The 14,141-nt window shown below is 41.0% G+C and overlaps 3 protein-coding genes across 4 annotated transcripts; all 3 read right to left on the bottom strand.

The window, feature by feature from the left end:
* Positions 1-217: 217 nt before the first annotated feature.
* On the bottom strand, positions 218-4,466 carry LOC115015024 (uncharacterized). Its single transcript, XM_029442189.1, has 8 exons — positions 4,436-4,466; positions 4,126-4,286; positions 3,017-3,761; positions 2,140-2,270; positions 2,003-2,056; positions 1,741-1,901; positions 1,588-1,653; positions 218-1,381 (listed from the first exon to the last, which is right to left on the bottom strand). Exons 1-6 carry the CDS (start codon positions 4,464-4,466, stop codon positions 1,776-1,778), a joined length of 1,248 nt encoding a protein of 415 aa, XP_029298049.1. The 3' UTR covers positions 218-1,381; positions 1,588-1,653; positions 1,741-1,775.
* LOC115014403 (cingulin-like) lies at positions 4,195-8,346 on the bottom strand. 2 transcript variants are annotated; one of them, XM_029441219.1, is made up of 9 exons: positions 7,756-8,346; positions 7,527-7,613; positions 6,975-7,121; positions 6,621-6,737; positions 6,274-6,396; positions 6,080-6,136; positions 5,169-5,505; positions 4,941-5,068; positions 4,195-4,302 (listed from the first exon to the last, which is right to left on the bottom strand). In XM_029441219.1, coding segments are annotated over exons 1-8 (1,428 nt in total). In that variant the 5' UTR covers positions 8,314-8,346; the 3' UTR covers positions 4,195-4,302; positions 4,941-5,066. The 2 variants fall into 2 exon arrangements, with proteins under 2 accessions (XP_029297079.1, XP_029297078.1); XM_029441218.1 differs by having other exon boundaries at positions 4,941-5,505.
* Positions 8,347-8,639: 293 nt separating this feature from the next.
* On the bottom strand, positions 8,640-14,136 carry LOC115014402 (centromere-associated protein E-like). The gene is made up of 6 exons (XM_029441216.1): positions 13,831-14,136; positions 12,585-12,804; positions 12,116-12,251; positions 10,415-11,236; positions 9,264-9,737; positions 8,640-9,169 (listed from the first exon to the last, which is right to left on the bottom strand). The coding sequence occupies exons 2-6, from the start codon at positions 12,719-12,721 to the stop codon at positions 8,678-8,680; spliced, it is 2,061 nt and encodes a 686-aa protein (XP_029297076.1). The 5' UTR covers positions 12,722-12,804; positions 13,831-14,136; the 3' UTR covers positions 8,640-8,677.
* Positions 14,137-14,141: the final 5 nt, after the last annotated feature.

Here is a 14,141-nt window from a genome sequence, read left to right as displayed (position 1 = left end):
AACTTTTGCTGAGCTAAGAAACATTTTTAGCTTTGTGACAATGCATTATATGGAGCTTAAGAAGCTTACAAGAAAATTCTAAATCCAATTTGGTTTTTTTCTGGGCCGCAACATATTCTCTGAATCAATTTTAACAAGAAATGAACAGAAAAGTGTTTTATGTTTTCGCCTCTTACATCAGTTCACATACACACACAGACGCTGGAATAACATCATATATCATATAAACATTTATTCTCTGTACAGTCTCAAGGAATCAATATGTTCTATTACTGATAGAAAAATATCTTTGCTGCACCATGATCAATCCGCACCCGTACATACAGTAAGTAGCAAAAGAACATCATATGTGTGTGTGTTGTGAACACTGTAGAAAACAATATGAGCGTGCACACATGACATCTGTTATATATGAAGAACAAAGTGTCACTCATACAAAAAGACCTAGTTTGTGGTACATTGGCATATTTGTTCATAGTTTCTCTACAAAAAAATATGTGATAATCTCTTTTTTATTTCATCTTCTAGATATTAACAATGACTGTGTGCAAATGTCAGAACTGAAATAACTTCTGTGTTTGTAGTAATCCTGTAGACCTGTGAGGAGAATGAAACAGATAAGTCTTTGGAGTGAATCATTTTTTTTCCCATATTTGGCTTCATGTGGGTACAATGTTTCGTCTGTACACTTTACAGTATACGTTGATTTAAACTTTTGATACAGTACGTGTCCCTTTAGCCGGCGCTTCATGTCACAGAGTCCAGAGAGGCAGCAGCGGGGATCTCCGATGAAGCAATGACGACACATGATCTCTCGGTGTTAGCACAGTGTTACAATGTGCAGCAGATGCAGACGTCCCTCCAACATCGTCTGTCTAACAATGTTGGTAAATGTTGGTGTCAGAGGCAGCTTTTGACAAACTGATTGATCTTGGCTTCATATAGTTTGCAGTAAAGTATCATTGTTTTATTTTTAAATAGTTTGTCAGGATTTATTTGATTGCCTGCTCTGGCCTTTCACCTGGCAGTCACTGCGTCCATTCAAGAGGTGAAGCTGGCGCGTGGGAGTCTGAAACAGGAAGTTCTTCCAACAAGGATGAAGCCATTATTCACCTGCTTTTACATGCAGGCGAACTCTCCGTGCAGAGGCAGGAGTCCTATTATATATGACATCTTCAGTTAACTGTTTTAAGGGTTCAGCGGACGGCCACAGGTCACTATTTTGATCAAAGGCTGATAAAGTGGGAAAACGTGAGATTCTTCTGATTGGCTGACCTGAGCCTGAGCGTGTCCCAGCAGCGTGACGGAGTCTCCCCGTCTGTCTGCTGAGGTGGAGGTTGGGACTGTCCCACAGAGGACTGCAGCTATAGATGGATGTGCACTGAAGGGTGGACACACAGGACGAAGGGACAAATAGATTGTCACACAGAGGAGAAAGAAAAGTATCTTATGGACTTTTTAAATATCAGTTGATGCTCTAATGTCATATGTATCTGTTATTAGTTTTACACACATAACAAGACAATACAAACATTACAAAATAAAAAGAGCAATACAAATAAACAAGGATACAAAGACATAAATTACCATTCAAACTTTGGCCACTGGCAGTGAAGGTCTCCACTGAGAAGTTGCAGTTGTCCTAGAGAGACACTGACCAATTAATGAAACACTGATAAATGTGACCCGGTAACAATGAACCATGTTGGAAACAGGGGTGTCTTATATTTCTATACTTACTTGTTGACCTTTGCCACCATTTAGTTTGCTGTGAGTCAGTGTTGGTCTGTTCTGACTGTCCTGTACATTGTGTGGACAAATTGTGAACTGAGCGCATTAGAGCCCAGCGTTTGGACACTGATGTGGACTGGGACACTCAGGTCGACATTCTCCAGAATACTCTAGAAAAATAAACAAAGTTTGCAGCACAATGCTGTTATGAAGTTTCATTTTTAGAGTGATAACAGGATACAATGCTGCACAGCTTTTAAGAGACTGATACCTTGGTGCATGCTGAGCTCATGACAGATTTGTGAAAGTCCCCATCTATAAACACCTGAGAGGGGACAAGAAATAATAAGTACAAGAACAAACTAATATCAAAGCCCATGTGTAGTCCATGTAGTTTGTTCTGCCTACCCTGTACCCGTACACAAATGTGCCGTTGCTGCAGCCCAGCTCGTCAAGTGGCGGCCTCTCCCAGCCAATCATGAGGCTGCTCTGTCCGACTGTTTTGATGACCTCAACAGAGCGAACCTCGGCTGGAGCTTCTGCAGGAGATCGGACAAAGAATAATCAAGTTCAGTGCCTTGTCTTCCTTGCACAATGCTTGTACTGTTGTAAACACAAGGTACTTCTCCATTTCTCCCTTTTGTTACTTTTACAGCTCATCTTTTAACTTTAAATTTCATATAACATTGATATAACAAGACTTACTGCATACTGAAGTTAGTGATCAATCCAAGCGATTTAGTAAAGGTTTATGGTTATGTTTTGCAATGTGTTACTGCATATGAGCAATAAACGCACATAGGAGAAGTTAACAATCAGGGCTTTTTGCAAGAAATCTCCTTCGGCTTAGGCAACAAAAGTACTTGGTTACGTCATGGTCAAGATTATGGTTTGGGTTAAAATAAACCCTTTCTGGTAGAAAGCCCTGTAGGTTAAATTCTCCCATGTGTGCAATAAACAGGACAACATCAAACTGCAATTTCATTCAACATTATTTCCAATACAAGAGACAGAAACAGAGAAAGGTCCATATTTAGGCTCGGTATAATCACATTGCAGCAATAAACAAGCAACAAGTAATATTCTACAATTGTAAACAGCAATATTACGCACAGAAGCTACAACACGTGTTTGTGCAAAGTTTCAGCAAATGCTGTTTTATTGTCAAATCATTAAAGGCATTAAAAAGAAAAAATTTAAACAAGAATTTCTTCTAGCAGGAAATTAAGAAGTGGTGTGTTCTGCCTTTGTGGAAATAATCTCAAATATTAAATGTGTGCAATACCTGGTTTGGGTCTTGCTTGCTTCTCTAGAGCAGCGGTGGACTTTCTGGCAGACTTGTTGCTTCTCTCAGGAAGGCGATGAGCAGGTGGTGAGCAGGATGCAGCAAATATAAGTCCATGATATGCAGGAGTAGCACCATCCGTTTTACAAGGCATGTTAGAACGATAAGCCTCGAGGGCAGTTGATATGCTCGGGACAGTTGTGTCTGAGGCAGTGGTTTTAGGATTAGTGTCAGAACGTATTAAGACATCAGAGTCAAAGGTAGAGGTCCTCAGAGTTAGAGGAGTAGAAGCTGAATGTTTAGCATCCGATTTGTCAGGGATAGCAGACATTTTCTTTGCCAGTTTTGGGGGTGTTGTTATATTAGTGGCACTGCTTGAGGTGGATATGGCTTTGCAAGGTGCCAGAGTGGCAAGTGGAGAGCAAGAAGAGCTAGAAAGAGCAGACGTTGTAGTTTTAGATGTGTCTGCATTAAAGTGATGGTTAGTAATAATGTTAGGTCTGAATGTAACGTGGGCAGATCTGGAGGCGACGGCATTAAAAAGTGTTGTTGACCGATTTGTGGTCGTCACTGGTGGAGGGTGCTTAGCTTGGCTCACAGCAGCAGTGACTGGGAGAGAGTTGGTATTTGGTGTATCGGAACTGAAGCTCTGCTTCTTTGTCTGAGAGGCTGGTCTCAGGTCTGCAGGAGCTGAAAATGAGAGACATTTCCTGGGCTGATGTCCTCTTCCTCTGCTCACTGGAGCCTTGAAATGAAGAGAAAAGCATTTATTATACATATATACAACATATCAGAATCAGTTTTTTGCCTAGTAGGTTTTCACATTCAAGGAATTTGCTTTGGTGTATTGGTGTATTAAACATTAATTAACATAGTAAGAGAAATGAAGTGTTAGAAGTATGAGAAGTGTTGCAACAATCAAGAACATACATATAGAATAGAAGACACATTACAATAAAATGTGGGGGAAATACTATTAAAAAAGATGTACAATATACAAGATGTATTCTTTTGTTGAGTTTTGTATAATGTCCGAACGTGCACAATAACACGAGAAGAGCACGACCTGCATCTTTGTAATGCTGAATGTTTTAAAAGCTACAATAAACCTGATAGCTGCTCATGAGAGTCTTCTGCAGTTGCTCATGTAGGTTGATGATCTTCTCAGGACTGCTCAGTCTCCGGCTCGGACTCAGTGAGGATCCAGGCGAACTGGTCAGATCTGGAGAGGATTTCCCTTTCGTGACTGGGGGATGAAATCCACATTTCTCTGGTGAGGGAGAGAGCTGTGGTGGGATTGAGAAAAATCTCAATTAAATTTATAATTTAAAGTACAAACTGTTGTTATCTACAGTTTTAAACACTGATATGTTTAAAGTTACAATTCCAAGATCTCTTTTTCATTATCTTTGACGCCACCTATGGTGACAAGTTGTAATTGCAGGTTCATTTTTGCTTATGAACAAGGGTAATGATTACAAGCATCACCCGTCTTTCAATGTTTCTATGGGCATCTGATCACTGTCTTAAGACACACTTTTTAACACCTCGTTGCAAACAGGATCTTTGTTACTGTCAAAAGTTTTGCTCCATTGAAAAATAATTAAGATGTTGGAAGGTTTTTCCCAATCTGCCATTGTGAAAACATAAAAGAACAAACCATAAAATAATATGTTGTTTGCTATATAATAGTTGTAATTAATTCAGGCAGGGTATCACAAAAAGAAAACATTCTATAAAAGCCAGGAACTGCTGCCTTTTCTGTTTCTGTTACTGAGAACGATTTAAAGAAATGAATGCAGTAACAGTTAATTGCTGTTAAAGTGCTACATCTACACAACCTTTAAGTCTGAGCCATATAAGAAAAAAGACTTTTAAAATGTAAACATATTTGAACAGAAATGTATCATTTGTATTATCCCACCTGTGCTGTATTGGAGATGAAGCTCTCTTTCAGAGCTGGAACAACAGGTGATGGCGTCGCTTGGACACGGGCATGCTCTTGCACTGGTGAGGTTGGCACAGGTGAGTTGGCATTTGTCCTCAGTGTTCCTGTTGGTGCAGGTGTGACTTCACTATTGCAGTCTTGCACAATTTGTTGTGGCTTCAGCTGGGACTAAAAATGTGTGTTTTTCACTTTTTAGTTCTCTACATTTTACTCCACATTCAGGTGCGAGTCCATTTTGGTAGTGCAGATTTACAAGTGGGGATGCAGTAGAGCAGGTCTGATCACGTGTGAATCCACTGGTGGCGTCTTGGAATTTGGAAATAAATCCTGGTATATACCCAGTGCTGTAATTTCGGGTGTTAACGTTGCCCCCCGGTGTGAATGCTGCAGTGTAGTCCTGCAGAGCAGCGTCACTGAGCAGCTGCTCCACCTGCTGTGTGAGGGTGGAGTCCACACAGCCTCGTCTATGCATGGCCTTCATCATCTGAACCAACAAGCTGTTTCTCTCCTGACACTTCACCGCCAGGCAAGACAGCTTGGCCTGTTATTGGACGAAACACCGGTCAGTCAAAATCAACTGCTACGAAATATCATCATAACTACATCTCCAGAGATAATTTATAGAAACAAAGTAGTCTTCTGAGGGTCAACTGTTATTGTGTTATGTAGATTGTGTTTATCCAGTCAGTAAGTGAAGTAGCCAATATGTTACGATTGTGGTTTTTTTGTATTGTTTTTCCTCAAAAGATGTGATATTGATGTACAGAGCTATTAACATTTATGTATTTGTAATTAAATGGGGTGAGATGCTTATGAATCACTTTAGATCTCTAAGAGGTGATACAATTATGTGAAATTATTTAGAGCTATCTGTTTTACTAGACTTGATTGTTCTTGTGTGTATTGTTGAGTCTTGTATGGATGTTGTGCGTCAAGTGTTTTTGTTTGTTTTCTTTCATTAAAGTAGTGCAAATACATTATGTGGACCCCAGGAAGAGTAGCTACTGTTGTTACAGCAGCTAATGGGGATCTAAATAAAATGAAACAAACTGCTCAGAGCAGTCCAACAGAGGTATCGTAATATGACAATAGGAATGAAAAGCTATATTCCTCACCTTTAAAGGAGCTATTTTCAGATCATTCTGGCTCCTCTTTTTCAGGAGTGCATCATACTACAGTACAGACAAAATAAATTTAAAAAACACACGTGAATTTGAAACTGTTTATAAGACCCAGATAGAAACTTATCAGTACATAACATACAACTAACTGTCCACTTCCATGGACTACAAAGCCAAAGCTGACCCACCTTCGCTCTGATGTCGTTGTAACGTGTCCTGAGTGAGACGAGAACAGTGCTCGGATCATCTTTGCTGCCCTGCTTTCGTTTCAGAGCGATATACTCCGAGTTTAGCTCCTCTAGAGCCACCGTCTGCAAGGTTTAACACACACATCAACACGCGTACACACACACACCAAAACTCTGAAGAACAGTGATATGTTATAAAATAATTCTTGGGGCAGAAGTTGGTATTATCTGGTTAAAACATGCGAGGAGTCAGAAGAAATACTGTTAGCAAGTGTGAGCCTGCTCTTGTTGTGAGTTCCCTGAAAGCAATGTGCCACAGAAATGAAAACGAAAGATATTCTGTTTACCTTAGCTTTGAGCTGAGCTGTAAGGATGTTGTTTTGCTCTTCTATCTGTGCCTTCAGTGACAGAGCATCAGTCTTCTCCCTGAGCAGGCCTCTCAGTTTGCTCTGCAGCTCCTTCACCTGCGGCAAACACAAACACTAGTTAGGTCTAACAAATAAATAAGAGACGGACACAGAAAACAAATAAACAATGTATTTATTTTGGTGTGCACGAGGAGGGAACGTTAGGGAAAAGCAAAAACAACAGGGAGTCCAAACAACAGGACATATTTATGTCTTTATGTGCGTTTGTGATGTGTGCATGTTGAGTTTTTCTAAAGGTTTTTTGCTAATAGCATTTTTGTAATGTCTATATACCTGCGTCATGAGGCTGTCATTTTCCTTTATGGTTTCTTCCATCTGATTGGTAGCAACTGTCTGCCTCACCACCTCGTCAGCTGCCTTTCTCTCGGCCTCCTCCTTCCTGGATTCTGAGTTACACATTTCACTGTGCAGCCTCTTGGTCTGAACATGCCACAAACATAAACATTAAGTTAGTGAAATCTCCAATGATGCACCACTGCCCTGTACATTTAAAACAGACAGCCAAAGATGTAAAATAAATTATGTTCCTAAGTGACTCTGTACCTTCATTTTTAAATAGGTCAAAAAGGCCAACTTTTCCCAAAAATTAAAATTCCAAGTCAGTAGGATGCTGTCAACTGCTCTTTCAGAATAAAATTAAGATATTATATACAGTAAAATTATAATTAAAAACCCAACTCAGGTTCTACTGAGTTCTCTATCTCCTAAAACTAGTATGTGTATCTGTTTAGTTTAATCAACAGAATGTCTAAAGTGAAAATGAGCTTTTATCACACAGATGTGTACAAAGGGTTAATGAAGGTTAATGTTCATTTATAAACTCACATCTTTACGGCTCTTGTCCAGTTCGTCCCGTGACCTTTTTAATTCTGCTCCCAAAGCTTCAATTTCCCTCCTCAGATCACTTTGCTCCTGTTCTCCATCAAAAACATTTTTACATAAGTGCACAGTAATCTAACATAATGATACACAATGAGACATAAAGTCTAAGGATATTAAATTGACACTAACTTAATGCACAAAAGGTAATAATCACACCACTAAACACACATACCTGTACAGAGTTTCCTCTGAGGTCGTGAGTCGGACATCTTGGTGTAGCTGCTGTTCCAACAAGAGTCTCAGGCGTCTTTGTTGTAACGACGCTGTTTGTATTCAGCAGATGCTGCTTCTGATTCCTCTCCTCTGTTGGCGTTTGGCTGGGCAGAGCAACTTGAAGGTGGTTTCTTTCCTCTCTTAGGCCCTGAAGTAAAAGCGGTATCTGCTTTTCTTCCTGTTTAAAACAATTGATTGAATGTTCAATTCTCTCTTTATCTTCTCTCAAACTGCTGACGGATTTGATTAACTTATCGCGCTCTTCTTGTGAACCGTAAGATGATTGTTCCTCATCGCTCTGTTGCTTCAGACACTTAAGGGAATCAGCTAGTTTGTCTCGCTCTTGTTTCAAACAAAGCACCGCCTGGCTTAACTGGTCACTCTCTGTCTGTAAACTTTGTAGTGACTGGATGATTTGATCTCTCTCATCTTTTCCACTTGAGAGAGATTTCAACAGTTTCTCTTTTTCTCCTTCGAGGCCAGATAAAGACTCTTTCTCCTCTTTCAGTCCACTCATAGACTTTATAAGCTGGTCTCTCTCATCCCTCAGCCCACAGACTGTCCTCGTAAACTGCTCTCTCTCTTGTTTGAGACCAGCCAGGGATTTAGAGATGCTGTCTTTTTCCTCCTTCAGTCCCCAAACTGTCCGAGTTAACTGCTGTTTCACTTCCGTCTGTGATTGGACTGACAGAGCTACTTCTCTCTGCTGCTCCCCGAGAGCATTTATGCAGCCCGACAGTTCCTCTTTTTCTGTTTTGAGACTCTGTACTGATTTGGTCAGCTGGCCCACTTGATCAGTCAGTGGACTAACAGGCAGAATGCTTTGCAACGGATTATCGGGATTATTATGTCGCAAACCAGGTGCTGAAACTGCAGTCAAATCATCTGGTTGTTGACTGGACACAAACTGTGGTTCTTCCCCTTTTAGCACGCTTTCCTACCAAAGTGTCCACACATTCTTCTAGGTTGTTCTGTTGAAGATTTGATATTGCCGCTGTAAATTCACTTTGCAGGTCCTTGCCAACCTGTGATCCCTCCATACGCTGTTCGCTCTCCACTAACCGTTGCTGCAGGTCCATGATGGTGTTGAGATCATCCTCAGTCTTCTTGGTGAGTTCTGTAATCAAACACTCATGTTCCTGGTTCTCCTGCTTCAGACTGACTAAGTCCATGTTTAGCTTGGACATATGCTTCTTTAGCAGCGTTTGCTCGCTCTTGATCTCATCTTCTCTTAGCTCGATGTGAGCCAGAAGCTCTTGGATCCGGTCCGCTAAGGCCCGGTTCTCCCGATTCAGGGCGTGTACAAGATCATCCTGGGCGAGAGCGAGAATGGTGTTATCTTCACCTCCATCACTGGTGGGTAGTGCGCTAACCTGAGAATACAAAGAGGTAGAATTTGTGATACACTGGAAAAGCTAGTAATTAAAAGTTAGTACATTTAGGAAAGCTTTAACCCCTGTGACATACCTTTTGTCTTGAAGACCCCTGCCCGGCCTCTGCTTCTTGTTCCTCTGCATCTTTCCTGAGTTGTACTTTCAGTCGATTATTCTCTTGAGGCATTATCTGCAGTTGCTCCTGTGTGTGCTCCTCCTCCAGGTGGTCACGTTGTTTTTGAAATGCTTGGAGATCCTCCCCTAACTCCAAGCTCCTGTAGGCTTCCAGCAGGGCATCAGATTCCTCGCTGGGGCTTTCCTCCAGGTTTGCGATCCTTCTGGAGCACCAGGTCCCCCGTTTAAACTCATCCATTGTCTCTTTAGCCAAGGAGAGGGACTGGAGGCTGTGGTTGGTTTTTTGAAAAATTTTAGGTGGAGTTTCAGATTTGGCAGACGAGGAGTGATCCTCAGTGTTGTTCTGCATGCTCTCTGCTGCCACCAGGTGCTGAACAGGTGGAACTGCAGATGATTGAGCCTGGCCTGTTCCCTCCTCCGACATTAGACGTACCTACACAGGGATCACAGGTGGTGGACAAAAGGTTGAGAGTCATTTATGTAAAAATTAAAATGACAAAACACTAAATATTCTAACATTTAGTCAAATGCATGTAACATATTGATATTTAGATACATCTATGAGCATTTACAATAGGGGATGTGGTTATGTAACACCCTAAATCCTTGCAACAGAGCTTTCACTCTTGAGGAGCGTTCATCCTCTTTATGCTGTAATACCTTCTCATGAAATATCAAGAGGGAATTAACAACATTAAGCCAATAATACCGGATTTAATATTTATGGACCCTTTAAATATGTTTACCAACCGTATTCGGTCTGTCTACTGAGAAACACTGGGTTAAAATTATTCACAGAAAAAACTACATTCAAAATAATAAGAGATCAGTTGATCGTAACATTTATTTGATCAAATAATAATTTTGAGTCGTACAGGCCCTCAACAAATGCTTCTTGATTAAAGCATTTAATTCTCAAGAAGACATATTTCTGTCATCCATACACATAATGGCACCGAAAATTAAGTTGTTCAGTATTTTAAATATCTGAGAATTTGGTTAGATACGGTAGCAGATTAGCTGTGTTTTGTTGTTTGTCTATTCCGCCAGTCTTGATCTCAATGAACCATAATAATGATATAAGGTTAAAATAATAATATAATTTCGTACCTCTCCAAAACTCCCTATAGAGGAATTTCCCATGGCAGTGGTACATGAGAGGGTGTTGGACCCAGGACTCGGGCATGTGGACTGAGGGCCTGTGGATGACTGACTGGCTGCTTGGTTAGCTGGATCTGAAAGACTCTGCCGGTTCTCCTCTTTCAGCTCTTCAACTTCCTCCATCAAGGAGTTTTCAGACAGCTTCAGCTGGTGCACCTCTGCCTTCATCTCCTCCACCTTGCATCCCAGAAAGTGGCTGTTCTCCTGGGCCGTCTGGAGCTGCTCCATCAGTCTCCTCCTCTCTGTCATCCCATGTTCCTCTCTCTCCAGCAGCACCCTGAGATCCTCCTGCAGGCTCAGGATGAAACCTTGCAGTCTGGCTTCATTTGAGTTCTGTTTGGTGTCTTTGACTCTTCCCCCTTGTATCTCTTTCTCACCTTCTCTCTCATTTCCCACACTTGGCTGCCATTGCCTCCTCCTCTCCTCCTTTATCGCCTCCTCTCCTTCACCCTCTCCTCTCATGGGAGGCAGCCTCTCTTTTTCGTCCCAGTGTGTTACCGTCCCAACGGTAATTCTGGCTGCGCAGATCGTTGTCATGCCGGTGGCGGCACTCACCGTCATGTCCAGTAGCTGCTTCTCTAAAGTGTAGATCCGGTTCTGTAGGCTCTGCTCTCTGTCCCGGGCCAGGCTGAGCTTGTGATGGAGTTGGGTTTTAAAGTTTTGGAAGTACTGGGACTGGAGACTCATCTCCTCCTCTTTGGCCTTCAGCTGCCTCTGACAGCGCTGCAGTCGGTCCCTCCAAACCCGCTCCCCACGTTCCTTGTCCCGACTCTGGGCAGGGGCGAGAGAGAAGGACGGAGACAGAGAGAACATATTAAAGAGTCTACACGGGAGTATTCCCAACACAGTTATTCAACATTCAACACATATTTACCAAATGATTTAACTTAGGTGGTCTGAACACTATTGTCCTCATAGAATATGGATTAGTTTGCGCATTAAAGTTAGTAATGCTTTTATCCATAGTGAAATTCTGTCTCTTCTTTTTTACTGTGCTTGAGTAAACAAACCCCCCTGAAATAAAAAAAGTTATCCATCTATAGAACCATCAGTGTAATTAATTATAAGCAGATAAACAATGAAAAGGTTTCCCCCAAATTAACTTATATCTCAAAGATTGATATTGAAAAAAACAAATATGACTTGGGAACGGAAAATGTTATTTCCATGTTTACTTAAAAACTGTCAGTTTTTGCACATTTTAAAGGCAAACAGTAAAAAACTTAAAATACTTTATGAATAAAATTATATTAAAAAACTGCATATTATACAGTATATCTTATTTCTCTGTCACTGACATATTATACTGTATATACATTTTACCATATGATGAAGATAGCCTCACACTGTTTGCTTTAAGCTTGCATATAAAAGTGCTGATTGGCAGGTGAGTCCGAGTGCTGCCAGTTTAATATAACTCGACCTTCTTAGCCTCGCTTGTCATTTTAAATAAGTAACTCCTTGACTCCTCCTTATCCATTATTGTTTTCTATCCCTTGTACATTGAACAGGCACTTTAGTCCAGACCTATGGTAGGTACAAGCTGTGTGACTGAAGTCATCCTGCAACTCACACATCCGTTGCAGTCTTTATGTTTTACAGATTGTACATATATGCCCATTGACGCCTTCAGAGATCCTGAGCACTTACCATCGTCCTGACCTCTTCCCTGAGCATGTGGAGTCTCTGGTCCAGTCTCTGGGAGTGTTGCATGCTGGGGAGCTGGGAGGCAGAAGCTAGCTGATAGAGTTGTAGCAGCAGACTCCTCTCTGACCTCTCTAACTCCCTGATTGCCACAAAACAGACGAGCTCACATTACATCTCTTTAACTTCACACAAATGTGCACATTGACATAAAGCTGGAGAGTTGAAAAAGAAGATCTCAGTTTTACCTCCCAATGAGAGAAAAGATGAAAACATGCAAATACAATCTCCTACAGCGATTTATTCCAGGGGAGACGTTAGCAGCAGCATGCTCGCATGCAAGTGTGCAGTGCAGTCAGGTGTGTGAGAAATGTGATATCACCTTGGCCAAAAGTGAGTATAGTAGCAGGTGTGTGTGAGTGTGCGTGCGCGTGTGTGGGTGTGTCACTGGATCCCCTCTCATCCAGTCCCTCACCTGTTCCTCAGGTAACCGTCACATTGGAGGGTTGAACTTGCACTCTGCTCCAGCTCAGTTCCTATCGAGTCTGCTACCATGGTTACAACACTACTTCCGGTACCCGTCGTGTCCGATGAGGTCATGTGATCCTCCATTGGTTAGCATGCGCCCACTAAGCAGGAGCTGATGGTGTCAGTCTCAAGGAAAACTTCTCTGATGCTCGTTTGTTTCTTCTTATCTAAACATCCGTCATAAACACAGAGCCGTTGGCAAAGACAAATACAGACAGAAAAAGATACACAAGCAGAAAATATAATCATCTATTATTCACCATGTTAACAGCTTGGTAGCAAGTTGTTGAGCAGAGGTATCTCTCAGGTTACCCCGCCTCCTAATCCTCCTGTCTCTCACAAATCCTGACTTAAACTTAAAGGACAGTTTCACATTTTTACTCACATGTCCGTACGCACATTGAAACCGCTTTTGGTCGCTGTGATCGTCACACTTTTTTCTATCTTGTTATAAAGTATCTTAAATGTAAATGGCCTTCTTTAGCCTCTTGCAGTTTTTGAGTTTTCCCGTCACTTTTCTATTGGATTATTGTGATTGATTTGAGTTGTGATATTAAGAACGGCTCACCTGTTGAGCCTACTGTTATCTTTACATGTTTAATGAAATACTGTTAATATAATATGCTTCGTCAGTTTTTTGCCTTTTAAAATCAGTTTTAAACAAACACAAAATTAGGAAAAGTGGGATATTGTTGTCGTCAGGACCACAGCCAACATTTTAAATGCACTATACCCAAAGAGTTTGTCAATGTCCTACTACTTTTCTATGGCACATGTAAATGCACATTTACATTTGTATTCTGTATACTTGGGATATGTTGTGATTTTTTTTTAGTAATGTCAAAAGGATTTTGAATGTGTATCAACCTATGGATGTTGTATGATCTCATAGTTGAGTGGAAACGTCTTTTTAAATAAATCAAAGCACAAAGTGTGTGAGGGAATTCACTTTTTTTCTTAGCTATTGTTACCTAATAAGTAAGCTAGCAGGCAAGTTTGGCTAATACATAACTACAGGCAAGAATACATGAGTCAATGGATAACCATTTCACATTTTAAAATGAGAAAATCATGAATTTCCAGATTTTGTAATCTAAAAACAGTAAAACTCACAATATGACCTAAAATATTAGCTGTTGTAGTAATAAATGTACAAATGAGTAAAGTCTCAAAAGGTAAACTTAAATATTAACCTGTTTTTGCACTGATTGTAGTTTCTTCTTCTCAAAGCAGCAGCGAGCTTCCAGTAACGTCAGCCTCTGCACTGTGAACTTAGTTGCGCTGTTGTTTCCTTAGAAACACCTCAGACGTTGGACTTTGCCAGAATCCTCCATATCCAGTTGGCACTCAGCTTGTTCACCCCCTCACTGGGCTCCGTGCTTTCACTCTTCGTGTCCTCCCTCCATCTCTACTTTTCTTTTGTCCGACTGGGCATTCTTTCACCAGACGCTGTTTTTCTTCTCCGTTTAATAAATCCTCTGATTCAGAGTTTTCTCTCAGTAAA

Source organism: Cottoperca gobio, chromosome 10 (genome assembly GCF_900634415.1).
Source record: "Cottoperca gobio chromosome 10, fCotGob3.1, whole genome shotgun sequence".
NCBI lineage: Eukaryota > Metazoa > Chordata > Actinopteri > Perciformes > Bovichtidae > Cottoperca > Cottoperca gobio.
Note: the sequence above shows the minus strand (reverse complement) of the source record. Positions and strands in the feature narration are given on the sequence as shown.

Coding starts and splice junctions, on each gene's coding strand:
- LOC115015024 (XM_029442189.1), bottom strand. CDS start 4,466: ATGAACCTGCAATTACAACTTGTCACCATAG. Junction 3,762..4,125: donor CTCTCATGAGCAGCTATCAG/GTTTATTGTAGC, acceptor CTTCATTTCAAG/GCTCCAGTGAGCAGAGGAAG. Junction 2,057..2,139: donor CATTTGTGTACGGGTACAGG/GTAGGCAGAACA, acceptor GTCCCCTCTCAG/GTGTTTATAGATGGGGACTT.
- LOC115014403 (XM_029441218.1), bottom strand. CDS start 8,313: ATGAGTGGACTGAAAGAGGAGAAAGAGTCTTTATCTGGCCTCGAAGGA. Junction 6,397..6,620: donor CAGCTCAGCTCAAAGCTAAG/GTAAACAGAATA, acceptor TAAACCTTGCAG/ACGGTGGCTCTAGAGGAGCT. Junction 5,506..6,079: donor TGAAAATAGCTCCTTTAAAG/GTGAGGAATATA, acceptor GTCCAATAACAG/GCCAAGCTGTCTTGCCTGGC.
- LOC115014402 (XM_029441216.1), bottom strand. CDS start 12,721: ATGGAGGATCACATGACCTCATCGGACACGACGGGTACCGGAAGTAGT. Junction 12,252..12,584: donor GACGGTTACCTGAGGAACAG/GTGAGGGACTGG, acceptor TGTGGCAATCAG/GGAGTTAGAGAGGTCAGAGA. Junction 9,738..10,414: donor CTATAGGGAGTTTTGGAGAG/GTACGAAATTAT, acceptor ATCCCTGTGTAG/GTACGTCTAATGTCGGAGGA.